This window comes from Mchenga conophoros, linkage group LG7 (assembly GCF_057382185.1).
Source record: "Mchenga conophoros isolate Kocher_MC1m ecotype Shallow Benthic linkage group LG7, M_conophoros_male_GT1.1, whole genome shotgun sequence".
Lineage (NCBI taxonomy): Eukaryota > Metazoa > Chordata > Actinopteri > Cichliformes > Cichlidae > Mchenga > Mchenga conophoros.
Genome location: NC_140532.1, coordinates 47,438,237 through 47,456,643, shown reverse-complemented (window position 1 = coordinate 47,456,643; position 18,407 = coordinate 47,438,237). Strand labels below are relative to the sequence as shown.

The 18,407-nt window shown below is 37.5% G+C and overlaps 1 protein-coding gene across 1 annotated transcript in view; it reads left to right on the top strand.

Annotated features, from left to right (window-relative positions):
- The window catches only part of brinp1 (bone morphogenetic protein/retinoic acid inducible neural-specific 1), a 117,180-nt gene that overhangs the window by 48,258 nt on the left and 50,515 nt on the right, over positions 1-18,407 (top strand). Inside the window, exon 3 of the mRNA XM_085279742.1 lies at positions 10,353-10,543. Coding sequence (XP_085135868.1) covers positions 10,353-10,543 — 191 coding nt within the window. The remainder of the gene's footprint in view (positions 1-10,352; positions 10,544-18,407) is intronic.

Sequence of the window (18,407 nt, the reverse complement as noted above, 5' to 3'; positions counted from 1 at the left end):
AATACTCATCTGATAGGATTTTCTCACACAAACAAATCTACAACGGTCAGAAAAACAGAAAATACCCAGTGAGCTGCAGTTCTCTGGGCAGTAATTTCTGTTGATGCTATAGGTAAATGTAGAATGAGTAGATTGGTTCTAGCTGATACGAAGGGAAAAGTAATTCAAATAACTATTTGTTACAGCCAGGGTATGCAGAAGAGCATCTCTGAATACACAACAAATCAAACCTGGAAGCAAATGAGCTACAGCCACACTACGCATCACTCCTGTCTTCTTAGGAACATGAAAATGAGGCTACAATTCATTCGTACTTATCGAAATTAGACAATGGAAGGTTGCAAATCTTTTGCCTGGTCTGATGTGTCTTGATTTGTGCTGCAACATTTAGATGGCAGGGTCAACATGAAAAAATGGACCCCATCAATTGATCCTATCTCGTCACAATAATTCAGGATGCTGGTGGTGGTATATGGTGCTCGTGATATTTTCCTCTCCATTTTGTGCTCTTTAATACTAAGCATTGTTTAAACACCATAGTATTGTTGTTGACCATGGCCATCCTTTTACGACCACAGCATAACCATCTCCTTATGGTTGTTTTCGTGGGGTGAACACAGCATACTACAAAGCTCAAATAATCTCTACCTGGTTTCTGGAACATGACAGTGAATTAACAGTATTCAAATGGCTTCTGTAATCACAAAAACTCAATCTAATAGAGCATATTTGTGTTGTGGTGCAATAGGAGATTTGCATTATGAATCTGCAGCACCTGCGTGATGCTTTCCAGCACTTTGTTCACTGTATACCACAAATTTAGGCATATCTGGAGCCAAGAGGAGATCCAACCTGGTATTAGGAAAGTGTACCTATAAAGTGGCTGCTGAGTGTAATTTAACAACATTTAGAATACTTTTGTAAAATAAGGAGTTTTTTGTAGACATGTTTGACTGATTTCTAAATATTCGGAACTCAACAGAATATTTGTTCTATTATTGAGCATATTTGAATAATTACTAAAGATGATTTCAAATGTCTCATTATTCAAACAAATGCTGATATCTGTCATCTACATTGTACCCTTTAAGAATATCAGACAGACTCAGATTGAAGCATCTTTCATGCAGTGATTATTGCTGTTTAATTGCAGCATCAAAGCACTCTAAATATTACATTTTCAAAACAAAATAGACGTGTACTAAATGACACACGTCTTTGATAGAAAGACTTACTACAAATAGAGCTACTGCTAATTTATGATGTAATTCAGTACAATAACCTCAAAAAGCAGCTACAGAAATTACAAAGGGTTGAATCATCACCTCTCTGACATACTCTGCTGAAAAATCACCATTATAAGCTTCACAACTGTAAACGCTGTATGGATGTACAGGACACTGATTCTCCTTGCTCTCTCATCTGTGTCATATTTGAGGGATTATCACAGCAATGCGTTCTTCTGAAAGTACTGATGAAAGACATTCGAGGTATTCCCAGACCTGCACTTTGAGATTCAATTCAATTTCATTTTTTCTGTCTTTTACAAGGTTTGAAATAAAGCCTTAGTTCAGTGACTGTAAGTATCTAACAAATGCAATAAAGTAAAATCTGTTAACACATTTTTAAGTTAAAAAAAAAAGGTTACCTCATATTTCAAGCAACAATATACATCAAACACAACTAGGGTTGCCAACTCCCTGAAAAATAAATAAGGGACACCTCGTGGCCAGGGCCGGGCAACCCAGTTGTCTTCACCCTTCCCAGTGTGGTAGCTCTTTTTTTGTGTGTGTGAAATTATTTTTTAACCATTTGACTTGAATTTGATTTAAGCAGATGCATATTCTTTGTGATATGACCATATGGGAAACAAATGATCATTTAGCCGTTTATTTTTAGCTCAAAATGACAACATTAACACAGTAAAACAGGTCTCTTTCTTAAACAGAAGCCTGTCATGCTTAACTTTTGAGAATATAAGTAAATCTTTCTTTAAAAGAACTCTGTCCTGCTTAACTTAAAATTATATAAATTAATAGAAAGCAATAGAACGAAAAATATTCTTGTAACAGTGCACATATAGTGCATTTAGTACAATTGGCTTCAGTTGAGGTATTATTTCAGCTTTTCTAATGCTAATCAGCTGCTCCTGTTTGTAAACCCGCTTGTTCCCATGATTACGCATCATAACTCATCATCATTATTCATCTATGTATTACTTTTATGTATTATTCATCTATTTGTTGTAATCATCCATCCTTGCAGTTGTTTATTACACAAAATAAATGATATTATCACACTTCTGGCCACATAGCGCTGATATTCACTGCACATGCCCATATTAACCTTAACCAGAGGGTTTAAACAACAAACCAGTGTTTACATACCATATCTGCTTCTGCCGTGGCCTGGTGGACAAAAAATTGGTTAAGGGTTCCCCGAGCTTTCACGCCCCTCATGTTCTTCTTGTGCCCACCACTAGAAGCATGCCTATGGAAAAAGTGCGCCGGCACACAGTGCAGTGCGCTTTATAGGTGTTATCGTGCACTTTCCCAGCCAGGTGTTTTCCTTTTCCCAGTCCTCCCTGTACTTTTGCAGCCTTTTTTCTTTTCTTTCTCTGAGGGGAACAAACATTGCTGCTCTAACGCTGGGCTTACACTGTGCGATTTTTGGCCCATTTTGAGCCGATTTTTGAGTCGTGCGACCGATTTGGTGATCGGCCCGATTTTGGCCTTCATCGTGCATCGTGTAGTATACGTGGGGTAACGAGAAGCGATTAACACCTCACGACCAGCTCCCGATCATCAATCGCTCGTGAGGGTGTCACCACAGCCGCTCACACTGCTCATGCGCAAACACGTAAACATCGGTGAAAAAGACGGCGCAGCACGGCTGTGCAGCGTGTGATCTGGACACAAGTGATGGAGGCACTTGTAGAACTTTGGAAAGCTCATCCGAGCCTTTTCGATGTGGCATCACAAAATTATCACGACCACAACAACCGTGAAAATAGTTGGATTTACACTGCTGCTCAATCACAGCTGCCTGATCATGTTTTTCATTAGCAATTTAGCAAAGTTGATGGTGGTGTGTCTGTGTGAGTGAAAGACAGAGAGAGCGAGCGACAGATTTTCTGTTATAACCTTCATGTTATGTTGGCACAGTGTGAGCACTCAGGTCGCATCAGAGCATCGGGCCGTATAGTGTGAGACCTGCATCGTGACCTGCAAACTTCTAATCCCTGCGAGTCAATCGTGCAGTTTGAGCAGGAGCTGAATAACGTGACTGAAAAAAATCGCAGTGTCTGCCCAGCTTTAGGTGTACTGTCATCCGAGACGTGCACCGCAGTGTCGGCGTTTGTTTCCCTGTTGGCCATGCTTGTTGTTGTGGTCATCTGTTGTCTTCCGGTATTTTCTCCGCAAGCGACCTTTCCTCGACCAATGAGATAATCTGAATTGTCATACTCGAATTGTCATAAGTGTGCTGTCAGCTCATTGGTCACAAAGCAGGAGCGGGGCTGGGAATTATGTTTTCAAACAAAGTGTTAATTCCATTAACATTTATAGACTACTTTTGATTCTCACTGTATTACGGGACAAAGTGCGTCCCTTATTAGCTCAATACGGGACGTGTACTTTTGTTTCTAAATACGGGACGATTCCGTTTTTTAAGGGACGGTTGGCAACCCTAAACACAACCAAACACATTAACAGTGCTGTTAAATATACTTTGCTGTAAAATTGTAGTTTTTTAACATCGTAAACACCAATTTAATTACAATTTTCTGATCTGGCACTAACCAGTGTGACTTAATGTGCTAAAAATGTCCTTATTAAACTGGTTGCTTATGTTATAAAGCTTTTATTTCTTAAAGCCCAGAGAACACAAAGTATCAAAAAGAAAAGAAAAAAATAACAGTCACGCTGTCTCTTATTTGCTCATAATTTCTGGTTGAAAGTTAAAAATGAAAGTGATATTAGGCTTAATGGCTTCACTGTTGAAGAGGAGAGGAGAAAAGAGTGGGAAAGTGCTTGTAGACAAAGACAACTTCCAAAAGACCTGCAGTTACGTTCTCGACACTTCTCTTCCAAAACATCTGATGTATTTAGTCCACTAAAAGAGCTCAAACGCTGCTCACGACAGGCAGCAACTAAACCAACACTGTGCCTAAAATTGTCAAAAAACTCTAAGCACTCTCGGGGGGAGTAATTGAAAATCACATGAAACATGAAAGACAGAAAATATTAGTTGATGTTCTGCAAACAGTAGACTGCCAGTTGGTGTTTGTGAAAGTGCACCAACGATCATGGTAACATGAGGAACCTGACAATCTGCCAGTTTAGTCAGCTCAGCAATCTGTATGTAAATGTACTCTTGAGATGACTACAGACATGTCAGATGCCATACAATTGCCAGGTGATTTGCATTAAGTGGTAATTATGGACCATGGTTACACATGTGAACATGAAACTGAGTTGGATAAAACAGTAGAGCAGACTTCCAATCCTAGGATATGGCAAATGGTCTTCTCAATCTACTCTGAGTAGGACCACAACAGTGAGTGAAGTCAGAGTGAAACTGACTTTTGGCAGTTTTCTTTAGCAATATCCATCCGTTTCTGTTGTAACATAAATCTCTAAACAATAGTGTTTGTATTTGTGTTGTTGTAGGCCTGCATTCTCCCAATCATGAAGACTGATGAGATCAACCCATAAAACATCACAATTGTGGCAAATCTGCCTAAAAATTCTTCTTCATCATAATGCAAAAGACATCTATAAACACAAAACAAAAGCTGTGGCATGTTTCTCTTCCATTAAAAAAAATGTATTTTATAAAGTAGCCTAATAGGGGGCAGGGATAGCTCAGTAGGTAGAGTGGTGGCCCCATGATCGGAAGGTCGGGGGTTCGACTCCACTGAATGGCTACCCTGAGGTACCCCTGAGCAAGGTACCGTCCCTACACACTGCTCCCCGTGCGCTGCACTGGTGGCTGCCCACTGCTTCACTGGGTGAATGGGTTAAATGCAGAGGAACTATTTCCCTATGGGCACTAACAAGCTCACTTTACACTTTTACACTTAATGTAACGGTGGCGGATGCTAACGTCTGGAATTCCTCATTAGTGGAATACATAAAATAATCCATATGGTGCCACAAACAACTTTTTCCATCAAACAACAAACCCAGTCACTTTCTGAAACACAGAGGAACAGTTTCCAAACAGACTTCCAAGATTTTGCCCTGTTATTGCCTACTTGCATTAGCGATCATCTTCATTTTTTCGTTGTTCTCATTGTTATGATCTGGTTCAAATTGAAAAGGTTAAACAGAATGCATACTTATCTAACTGTAGGGTCAAGAAATTGGGGGCATTGCAACCATTTGACATACCAGCAACGTAAACAGCCACAGCTGCCTATGAATTATTTATATTTCATTTTAATTGGTGACATTAGTCTGAATATAATAGGCTTTACATATCTACGTGGGCAGGGTTCTTTTAAACACCACACTACTCTCAGTTGCAACTGTTAAACATCTATAGCCAGTCAAAAATAATATTCTGGCCTCTTTTTATCGTTGCAGTTTAAATCATGTTTGTCAAATGCTGAGGGCCATAGTGCTACCCTTTCTGACAGCATCATATCTATTCCAAATAAAGTTGTTGATAACACTTTTACAATTGGTGCCGGATTTTTTGTTGTTTCATGATCAGTCAGTATTGTTTGCTTTAATTGAAGATAAAATGACACAGACTTTGTTTTAGATAGCAGAACAGATGTAAATGTGATTTATACCTCACACTGACACAGGTCAAGATGTAAATATAGATGAATGCATTTGACTGCAAAGGCTTTGATCTATAGTATTAGAGGAGGGCAAAGGGAAAGAGGAAGCGCGGCATGACAAGCTCTGTGTTTCACTGACAGTCCTACTTTTTGTTGTGTTTTTTCCATGTCATTTATGAGGCACCAAAGAACATTTTGTGTATGGGCCTTGCCAGTTTCCCACTCAATTAGTTAGATATTTTCAACAAAGATGTGTCTCTCTTTATTCTTTGCTTCCACACTTCTACTTTGAATGTCTGTCATGCTCTCTCAAGGTTTTTTAATCTGGGCTACAGCATCAGAATCAGCTAAGTGCCTGTGGTGACACACTGTATGATGGTCTTTTCCTGCCCCTGCGAGAGCTTTAGGAAATATTCAGTGGATGTCAATACAGCCCCCAACTCTAATTGAAGCAGACGACATGCTGCCTGGAACTTGTTATGACATGCCATATTCTCACTTTCCACCACTATGTTTTCAGGGTGCATCATAATAGTCATACCACTAATAGTCATTCAAAACATATAAATACTATGTTAACAATTACAGTAAGCACTGCAAATAAATCTTACATATAAAAGCGTTGTTGTGAAGCCCAACATGCATTGATTTGTAACAATTTAGCCAGGTTTATCATCTTGAAGCACCAGGTTGAAACAAAAATAGGTCTTGCTTGCAAATTTTTGTTCATTTTGGTTGTGAGTTATGGTAGCGACCTGACCTCTTTTTTTCTAAAACAACAACACAGGCTGATAATTTCACAGCTGTCTATGTATAGGATAGTTTTGCTGAATTTTGTGGTGTCATTCCATTTTGTAGAGGCTTTATTCATGGCATTTAGTATTGAATTCACAAAGATCAAATGTTAAATGTACCACCTGATGAATTAAACAATATTTAAATATCTCCTGGAAACTGCAAGTTGGGCAAAAACAGGACACAGAAATGCAGCTGCAACATTGTTCTTACCAATCTCTCTCTCCATATGGACAAAACCATTTTTTTAATATTTCTGTAAACATTATAGAACATTTAAATGTTTTTTTTAACAAATAAAAATACAATACACTTTCCTTTTACTGTTTCACAATAAAATCAACTGTGTTCCAGTTGAACACCTTGACTGGATTAACTTGCCTCTGTAGGTGAGAGCTAGAAAAGTCAACTTTTCAGAAAAATGGCAGTGAAATAGCACCAATTTTACAGGGAAAAAAGCCATCAGTTATAAAGTTTAATCAGTTGTTTGATTGGTTTGAATTGGTTACTATTAGTTTATGTGAACATATTTCAGGTTGAACATAGACCAAACGTATGAGAAATTAATATTTTCTTTAGCAAGCAGATATAATTGAACTGACAGAAATTATGACTGTTGCTGGACGAAATGTATTCATTCATTCATTAATTCATTCAGTTAAATTTTTACTCTAATTCTGTGTAAATCTGTTGCACATTATATTTCCCATCCAGTTGATCATTAAATGATGGTTTTCATGTCTGTGTGCAGTCTCTATACCTTGGCTGTAGCAAGGACAGACTATATTACAGACAGAACATACTGGACATATCAATATTTCAGGCAAGAAACCCAAACAAATCAATGCTACTTGTGCAACCTTTGGGTATCCTTTTCTTGCCTCAATGTATGCTTTTCTTTACTCAAAATATTGGACTTATAGTTTCATTCAATCTAAGTGTTATTACATAGATTAAGTATTTATTTGTGGATGTCCACATTATCCCTTATATTTTATCCTTTATTTCATACAGCCAGACATAATCTACCCAACCTCCCAAATGAGTTACTTAAACACCATAAAGCAATAATCACATATATCCCTGTCTTCCTTCCATGCAGCTACGATACCATTTATCTCCTCTTAACTTTCTTTGATAGGTCATTAAACCCGGTCTTGGAGCTGTGAAACAAAGCACTGAATCATGTCATGCTGTAGGTTCCATCTTCTGGCATTTCTTATCTGGGGCAGAAAGGCTGAAGCATATATGGCTGCCTTATATAGTTTTATATTAAAATGGATAGTGACCAAACTATGAGAGACATTCTGTGACAATCAACTGACATCTATGACAGAGAGAAAGAAACGAATAACAGGCACATTGAGCGAGCCTGGCAGGCAGTGGAGAGAGATCAAATTTGGTACCACAGTTGCATAACTACAAATAAAATCTTGCAGTTATTTCAGCTTAAAAGTTTGCTCTAGATTTGAGGTACAGCAACGTGTACCCCTTAAAGAGCTAAGTCATGGAACAAGAGTGGAAGCTGAATCAGCATGTACTAGCTTGAGTGGTGTGTCCTGTCCTGCCAGATGAGCACTTGTGTCTTTGCTGCGTAAAGGAATTGCAAAGTTCATGAGAAAGACTTCTGCAAATCAGCAGCAAAGACCTCTATTTATTTATTTTCTGGCTTTAAGACAATGCATAAACATATATGGTTAGCAATGCTTTTCAATTTGTTTGAAGCGTTCAAAATGTATAAAAAAAATGTGCCCTGTGAGGACACTGTCAAGATATTACCTGTGAAATGTCTGGTACATTACGAATTACATAACATAACAGTCCACTGGCAGAAAAGAAATTGAACTTTAAATGCTAATAAGTGCTGAACAGAGTAGTAAAAATTGCTTCCATCAAGCCAGACACATTGCTGACTACATGTCAGAAAAATCAAACTAAGTGACCGATCAATTGGAGTGGGCCCACGTATTCAGGAGGAAAGCTTGTGATTAGGCTATTATAAAACGTTCTTGAGTAATTTTTATTCATAGCACTTACTTTTTAACTGAACATTCAACAATGCATTTTTCAAATGTGATAACAAAGCAGTATACTATCGTATTCAATCTAAAAAAAACAAAAAAAACCCCCAAAAAAACAAAGGCAACATTTTGACATTATTTTACACACACCTGCCATATCTGCATGTTTCAAAAACCTGGGTTCCTAATATCAAGCTTGTAATACTTTACTTTCTAAGGACAGTTTCTGCCATTTAGTTCAGTTCAATTCTTCAGTTCTAAGAGCAATTGGTGGAGAATCCATGATTTTTAAGTCCTATGGGAATGTCCCCAAGGGGGTCGTGGACCCCCTATTGATCCTCTACCTAATCACACGAGCCAAGGTGTGAAAACGGGCGTGGGTCACAATCAGCCAAGGCTTCCGATGAACCCACAGTGAAAACCTAGCCTCCCACCCTATCATGTGATTTCCTGAGGTCAAATGGTCCAGGATGTGAGTGGGCGTTAAAGCGTCTGGGAGTTAAGGCCAAATCTCTTTCCAAGGTGCTTAGACTACGATGACCTGGATGCCTGAGAACCTTCACAGACATGTAGGACCCAAGAGGTTTTTAGTTTGTCTGTTTTTTAATTTTTTTAAAAAAAAGCTTAGTCATTAGGATCTCGTGAAATTTGGTAATGACCAAATGAGGTGACATTAGTTTTCCCTGCAGGGACTTGGTCTCCAAGATCCAGTGAGAAAACTGGAAATCCTCATGGGTTTAGGAACAGGTGGAGGCACTGGGACCAAACGTGGCCTCATTAAACGTATATTTTCCACCAGAGAGAGAAGCTGGATGTCAGACCAATCAAATTATCACGTGGTTTTTAAATAATCTAAGATGGAGTATATGACAAACAAAATCGGTGGCAGAGCTGCTGTTTCTCAGAGATGCACTGAACAGAAAATAAGGTCATAACTATGTAATGATGTAATCTGTCAAAGCCATATGGAAATTTGCAGCATTTGACGATTAGAACACACTGCAGTAATCAAAAAAGTGTTTTTCCTAAATTCTAAATAAACCTCTAGATACACATTCACATAAAAGAAATGTATGCAGAAAGAATGCAAGATGATAATGGCAATTTCTGATTAAAATAGCAATAAACAATCAATTACAGTTAAAAATACACCAGGAATTCTTGAATAGAGATATTTGTAATGTTTTCGGTGAAATCTTTTCTTGATGCGGGTCTCGATGGACAGAAACAAGCTTCATAAACATTCACACTTATTCTCCATGATCTTTTTACACTGCAAAAACATGAAAACATCAAGGGCAGAATGAGTTGTAGTTAAGTCAGTGTTGCTTTTTTTTTGTGCACTGTGTATTTTTATATTTTCTTTCTTGAGAATTAAGTCAGAGCATGATGAAGAGGAAATGACCTTGAGCAGTTTTCAGGAAAACATACTGCATTACAGAGGAACATCGCAGGAAGCTGGTCAGATTACAAACTAAGCAACAATGATTATGCATGGTTGTGCCAGACTGAATAAACACAAGAGAATACAGTGCATCTTCATTATTGGCCTCTGTTTTTAAAATTTTTTTTAATGTTTTATTGCCTCATACAGTTGTATTCACATGAAAGACCCCAGTGTGCATTAGCTTTTCAGATAGAATTTCTATAAGTAATGTAGCTGCATTGTTAATGTTAATTGTTAATGTTAGTAGTGTAATATAAGGTATGTTGTTGAGAGCATGTTTTTCACTGGTGTTTTGCAGGGAATTTGCACGTTGGAAGGTGAGGAACACTGCAATTGAAAGGAGGGATCTTATTCGGAACCCTGTGCCACTCATGCCTGAGTTCCAGCGCAGTGTACGCCTGCTGGGACGCAGGCCCACTACTCAGCAGTTCATTGACACTATCATTAAGAAATATGGAACTCACATTCTCATCTCAGCCACCCTGGGAGGTAAGAGAGGTTCACATGTTTCATTTGCTCACTTCCATGCTTGATTAACAATATTACTTGTTTTTCCACACTGGCTGAAAAAGCTTATTACACATGGCTTGCTTAAAAGGTTCATGTCAATGAAAGAATTTATATGTAAGGGAGGATTTCTTTCAAGAAAAGTCTTTCAGGTCTGTTAGGAGTTTTGGACATGCATATGTAATGTATTTTTAAAAAATCTGATGATACACAGTATAACAAAAAAAATCAAGTATTTGGTAAGTTTTATTCCTTTTTGTTAATATTGCGATCAAATGCCCCTGCATGATTTCCACTGTGAAAATTCAACCTAATATTGTCCAGGATTATTTATTTACCAGCTTGCTAACAATGTCACATCAACTCAGTAAAGCAGCTTGAGGTCAACTCTTTCTTCATGGTTTTGAAAAACTCAGCCGCAGCTACATCACAAAAGAGCAGAAGAAAGCAGACGTGAAAATGTTCTCCAACCAAATCAAAAAAGCTGGGATTTTCAAGTGACTAACAAACAAGAGCATAAGTGTTTCCAATAAAGTGTAGCTGTTTCATTACAGAGAAAATATAACCTTTAACTCTTTCTCCCATGAACATGACATTTGACGACCTCCCCTGTGTCCTTTATAATGAGTTTTGACACCTCAGAATGTGTCATTAAAGACGTGGTTTGATGAGCACTAGAGAAGGTTTTTCCAAGGGTAGCCCTAGTAAGCTGTATAGGCAGAAATCACTAGTGCACCCAGTCATTTTGTTCTGGAGGCAGGTCTGAACAGCAGCCGCTCAGTTCAGAAAACAGAAACAAGGGTTACTCTAGTAGGCATCCAGGGGGGGAAAGAGTTAAGAATATATATAAACAGTTTATGACTATATGAAAGACAAAACATTAATGAGAAAATTACAGGAAATTGCCAGGTGTCCTGATTTGTCAGCTGTCCATGGTTAGTAACTTGTACAGAATTGCAGGCAATCAACCAAATGGAAATGGCATGCTGTCTGCTAGATTTTTCATCTGGAAACAATTTCAGAAACATGTATTAAGTAGAGAGACAAAGACACATTTCTATTTCTATTTTCAGTTCATGATAATTGATCATTTCAGTGAACACTTTTCTCAGAAAACAGATTATCAGTCTGTATGAAAACCAATAAATGTGATTATGATGATGCTTTACATGGGCACTTGAAAGGTATTAGTAAAGGAATCCCAAAGAAGTTTAGTAGGGAAGGTAAGCTGCTGTTGCACCAAAAACATAAATAAACATAGCAAGAGCTAAGGTGTAAGGGAAAGTGTAGCTGAATCAGAAACCCTTGCAAAAAGTATAATTCAACTTACATATGATCTTCAAACTTACCTTTACTTTAAGGGACACAGTGTGCACTTCTGTGATTAATCTATAAGCATGACAGATCATCAAATTTCAGTGTAGATTGCAAATATTATAGAAGATTCATTCTATAGCTACTGTTAGTTACTATGAATATCAACACTGTTCTTAATTTCTAAAGAATTAATCAATTCAATTAATTTACAGTGAAAAAGAAAAGAAAAAAAGCATCAAAAGTATATTGAATGTACTTCACCCTAAAAAAAAAAAAAAAGGTAAGCACCTGTGCTCTCCTAGCCTAACAATAAATGCTTTCTCCTCGCTATGTCTTATCTTATCACAAGCTCGGAGGGATGGATGAAGGCAGCTTACTCTGATTATGTTCCCAACTGCATTTTAAAGATATAATTAGTAAGATAATCTGCTCTGTTATTCAAACCTTGAATTATATAATTGCATGCATGAAACATTGCCAAGTAGTCGCTTCACTTGTGTAAATTGCCGTTTGTACTGCAGTTTTGTAATCTCATGATCGAATGCCTCTGAAAAATATTCTTTATACTTTTGTCATTATTATGATGCTGTTCAACAGGCTTGGGTCATGTTGCTCCAGACTTGACAAAGCTTGGGAAATGTGCATTTATGTACCCCAGTATCAATTATTCAGAGAGAACTGGTGTCTTTTAATTTAATTTTTAATTAAGTAACCTCAAACTATATTTGTATGTCAGAAGTGATATCTTCAAGTGGAACTGATGCTTAAGCATTAAGGGAAAAAAATTAATCTGGTAGCAGATTTCTTTACTTTCAAATATAAAGTCGGCTTTAATTATTTAGTTACACTGTGCAGATGAATATTAGATGTGAAGAGTTAGAACTGGGATATTGTATAACCCACCCTGTAAAGTGATTCATCCTGCAACACCTTTTTTTTGGAAATTGGAAATACAATATTGAGCTGAAACATCATATGGGGGTGAAATAAAATTAGGAAGAATCCTAATACAACAGGTACATCAGATGGCTAAAACAGTTGAAAATAACCACAGTATCATTTTCACTCCTTAAGGTTATTGAATTGCATCACCATATGTGGTTCCTCTATATTTTTACAGATATCCCCGAGCTCATCTACTTTGCCCCTGAGTTATCATCATGGTTTCTTTAACCTTCAGGCCTTTGTTTCAATTTATGGGTCAGCAAACTCTTATGTCAATCTTGGAATTGCCCATTAATGGTTATATGAACCAAGAAATGTGCATTCAATACTAGAGATGAAGTAAGAAGAGGAGGCTAATTCTCTCTTTAGCCACCTACACTTTGTGGTCTCATGAGTCATTATACACTTGAGAGGAAAGAAATGAATTCTCCTTCTCCCAGGCAACTTAAAGTTGAGTGTTCAAGTGTGAAGAGCGCCATTAGAGCCCCTCCGCCCCACCCGGAAACTGAAAGAAAATGTTACAATGAATTACCATTGTTATGTCACCTAGCATGAGTCGTTACTTCTTCCTTTCTTTGTCTTTGAGCTCTAAAGAGCTAATGAAAAGGTGTACATAGTCACAGCCTCTTCTCAATATCTTTTGTTTTTACTTTTTTTAATTAAAGGCAAAATGAATTCAGTTGGGTAGTTTGTCATTTATATTTGTTGTTGTTAAAGAGTTTCATGTAAAAGAGGTAGGATCAATGCTATGCTAATGAATGCTAATGAACTAGCTTTCTGTGTTACTAATTGCCTGCAAATATGGTGCTGTGGTAATGACAGGGTTAACTAAGAAGCAGATATTCTTATCTGAGCACTGACTGACAACGTCAAGGGAAAACATTTGTTGTCTGAACATTTTTGACTGTTTTAATTAGATCTCAGTTTGTGGCACATTTTTTACATTTTGTTCGTTTGTTTGACTTTTCTTAATGAGTATCAAGTTATGTGTATTTTGAAGTGTAGCATATGATCTGAGTAGGGCTGCCACGATTAGTCAACTAGTCACGATTACGTTGTCTATCAAAATCGACAACGACTGATTTAATAGTCGACGCGTCGTTTGAAGCTTTGTAAGATCCCAAAAGACGCAGGAATAAGTAGTAGGATTTAAGAGTGTAATAACGGACTGAAACAGAAAATGGCAGCACTGCATGTACAAGGATGCCAGCTGCCGTTAAACCCCGAAGAAGAAGAAGTAGCTCTGTCCCAGAATTCATAGTGCAGCCCAGCTCAGTTTCCAACAATGGCGGCAGCTAGTTAGTTTTAATATTACTCTTATTATTCTTTCTGGGTCACAAAATAAACGTTTAACATATTTTCAGGTGAGAATGTAGCTGTGTAAACCTCAAATATCTGCTCAGTTTATCAAGACACCACATATTTTCAAAAGCGCTCCGACGTTTTCGGAGACGTCTGTTACCCACTAGCTCGATAGCGAGCCGGGAGCTAGGCTCACTAGCGCCGTGAGAACACCGGACTCCTGGCAAATCGTTTTCAAACCCATCTTTCGCTACTCAGGTTAAACATATATAAGTCACTTAGATAACTTAAAAATGTTATTGTTTGGCTTTTTTTAGTATTTTATTTGTTCCTGAGTAAATCGGTTTGGCTGAGATCAAAGTTATAGTTTTTGCACAGCTGAATAAACGTCCAGCAGACAGCTGATTATCAGAAGTGTGAGATGCTCGAGAATATACTCCGGTGTCCCGGTATATTTTAGATAGCAAGGAGTTTATTAAACTTCACCGAAACAATCTGCAAATTTCATTAAAATTTAATAAACTATCATCTTGTCTTTATTTTTAGTTAGCACATACCTTAAACACTTAAAACTGTAAGCTAATGATAGTTATATAAGAGCAGATGCTGCTGGTGCAATAATCTATACGTTTTATGTCCAATGGATGCATGATCTGATTAGTCGACTAATCGCAAAAATAATCAGTGACTAGTCGACAGAGATGGGCAGTAACGCGTTACTTGTAACACGTTACTGTAATCTGATTACTTTTTTCAAGTAACGAGTAAAGTAAGGGATTACTATTGCAAAAACGGTAATTAGATTACTGTTACTTTCCCGTAGGAACGCTGCGTTACTGCGTTACTAAAACCATGATTTTTTGCGAGAATGTCTCACGACAGTGACGTAAGCGAGTGTGCCGTTAGTAACAACAGCTGTGTGCAGATCAACAATGGATCACATATCGATTGTGGGAGAGAGTATGAGCGTGCAGCGTTTAAAGCGTGGAAGTACTGACCTTACTTTGAGTTTGACTCCATAAAATGTGACAAAAACATTAGCGTCCATTGTGCGTGGGAAGAAAACTTCTTTTTACAGCGAAAAAAACCCCTAAACTTCCAAGCAAGCACCGAGTGCGCAACGACATAATGGGAAATTCACAGAGAAAGTCGCGGTTTCTTCAACTGACCGCGGCACACCTGCACCAGGGTAAACCTCCGCCTATCCCAGTCCTGCTTTACAGGTGAAAATAGAGCAACAGGACCGCTGAGTCTTTGACTTTATTTATTTTCTGCTGTGTTTTACTTGCATCTATTTGAAAGAGTGAGTGAAAACACAAAAAATATTTTATTTTATGTGCTGGAATGTGCAGAAAATAGCTTTAAATGTCAAACTAATTTATTCAAGTCAGAGAATGGTGCATATAATTAAAATTTTGCTTGATGCATAAAGTTAAAAGATTAAAACTGATAAAACAAGTTAAAAAAAGAGACTTTTCCATTTGATTACATTTTATATGATGGATTATGTAGAAAAAGTAGAATTGGGCTGAAAGATTTATCGCTTTATCACCTCTTCAGGTTGTAAATCATGTTTTTAAAAAGTAACTAAGTAACTAAGTAATTAATTACTTTTGAAAATAAGTAATCAGTAAAGTAACTTCTTTGGGGAAGTAATCAGTAATTAGTTACTGATTACTTTTTTCAAGTAACTTGACCAACACTGCTAGTCGACTATCAAAATAATAGTTTGTGGCAGCCCTAGATCTGAGTTTAGCCCACTGCGGTTAAAAGACTTGAAGCAGTTAAAGTGAAAATATACCTCAGTTTATGTTTTAACTGAATTTGAAGATGAAATAAATAAATTAATAATTAAGTAAATAATATGTACATAAAACAGTTGGCACAAATATTTAACACCTCAGGCTCTTTGCCTGAGAACAATAGTGTAAGTGAAGCACATTTGCTGACAGGAAAATTCAACCTTTCGGTGTGTCAGTAGTGAAGACGTCTGCAAAAGTAAGGCTGTATATAAATGCTAGAGGAGGTATTGCTTTTAGGGAATGTGAAGGACAGATTTGCATTTTGCTAAAGCTGTAAGGAATATATTTTAGCACATCTGTCATTTTCTATCCTTCACATGCTTGAAATCATTTTTCCACTTTAAGTGAGAGAACTGCTGTTTCACTGTGACTTCCATGGGTGTGTGCACAGCCAACTATAGAGCATCTGAGTCGAGTCAGGGAATAGAGAAAAAAAGCTTAAAAGGAGACACATCCAATTAAATCCAGCAGACAACTTTAGCTACTTTGGAGAGTTCATTGTCCTACATACATCTGTGTGGAGGGATTTAAAAAATACACGTTCTGCTCAAACATTTTGCAAAACAGCAAACACTGTCACTTTAATTGACAACATTCATTTCTGCCTAGCTTTTGCCACTAAGAACTAATCTACATTAACAACAACAACCACAGTGCATTTTTTAAAAATGTATTTGTAGTTAACTGAGAAAGAGTGCATTTACTTTACGCTCTGTTAGAGCTGTTGCGCTAATAACTGCATGTTAGCTGAGGAGACTCCTTTGCCAACCAACACTCTGTTGTGATTACACAGACTGACTGAATGAAACTTATTCAGTGTCTCATATCTTCTGCCATGAAAAAAAAGAAATAGTTTATTGAAATGACTTGTGGTTGCCCAAGGCTAAAGTTCATATGCAGAACTATGGCTGTGCCTCTGGTTGTAGAGTAAAACTGCCCAGTGAAACTTGCCAACGCTTCTGTCAACAACAATATCTTTTACTCCATTATACCAGAATATATCTTGCATAAACCCGAAGCAAATGTGTAACTGGCAATAGCGTTATGCCGCTGAAGAGAAGGGTAGAAAATTGGTTGTGAGTGTTACATATACATTTTATTATAAGCGTTAACCTGTTTTAATCACGAGATTATTCATAAGAGAAGTAAGATGTTTACAATAGAGCTAAGTAGTTGTTGGGTTGTGAAATAGAATTCATCCTATATTGGTTTATTATTTACACAATTTTTGTCATCAAACATATGTATATATAGTTAAGTACAAAAAATAGATGTAATTTTTCTGTAACGAAGTAACTAAAGTAACTGCAGACAGCAGCACCTATCAGCAAATGCAGGGTATGTTTGTGTGTGTCCTGTGAATCTGTGACTAGGTTATGAAGTCATTTGAAAGCACTCACTTAGGTTCTTTGAAAAGGTTTCCCACACATGTACCACTGGCATAAAATGGGGCTCTCCCTACCATTCCATTACACTAGGCAGTCACATATCCTCCATGACCTCTACATTCATGCAAACACAAGGAAAGTGAAAAAAAAAAGAAAAAGATATTCAGAAAACATGCTTGTATACATGCACGGAAACACTGATTTGAGATGAAACAGTTTAAAATACCTCTCAGCTGTAAACACATACACCCTACACGAGCTGATTATTTCTGGCAATGTGTCAGCGAGGTGCCCCGCAATAATGTAGCACAATGTATTACTTATAGAAAGGTGCACACAAATGACTTTTTTAAAGCCAGAGAGGTAATGATTTTTCCTGGCCAGCTAGCAATAACCACAAAATATTTATGTATAGAAGACCTTTATGCCACACTAAGTTGAAATAGTGATAAAAAATGGCAGATCAAGGGCTTAATGTGGGACTATTATTCTTGTGCAGTGGTGTAAGTCGAGTGTATGTAAGTAACTTTGCTAACCCCTGAGGGACAGAGAGCATTGCAGCATCGGAGAATCGGCCCTCGTCCCCTCAGTGTTTGTACTCTAACCAGGCATGAGACATTGGCCCTGACTGCTACCCACCCCTAGTCACGGTCACCACAAGTTAAATGACCAATTCCAATGCATCGCTTGGGGCCAAATAACCATTCACAGCACTGTAAACCTGAACATATGTGACACGCTCTTGAAATAGTTCCAAGCATATGGTTTGCCATTTGAACAGTAATCTTTGCAGGATAGATTGTGTGAGCTTGCAGAAGTGAACTGATATTTGCTTGTTTGCTTTTTATGAATCTGTTTCTCCTTGTGGGAATGAAAGACTGAGAAATATGATGTGTACTGATTGAGCATCTCAGCTCTTTTTAGTGAGTCAACAAACGAGCACAAGACATGCAAACTGAAATGGTTGTCTGGTGCGCTGTAAATATTTAGGCCCTTTGCTGATCTAGACTTTCATATTCTTGACCTTACAGACACTTTCTGCAAGATCAGGTTGAATTCAGTGAGTTGACACACTTACTTCTCTTTTTCAAG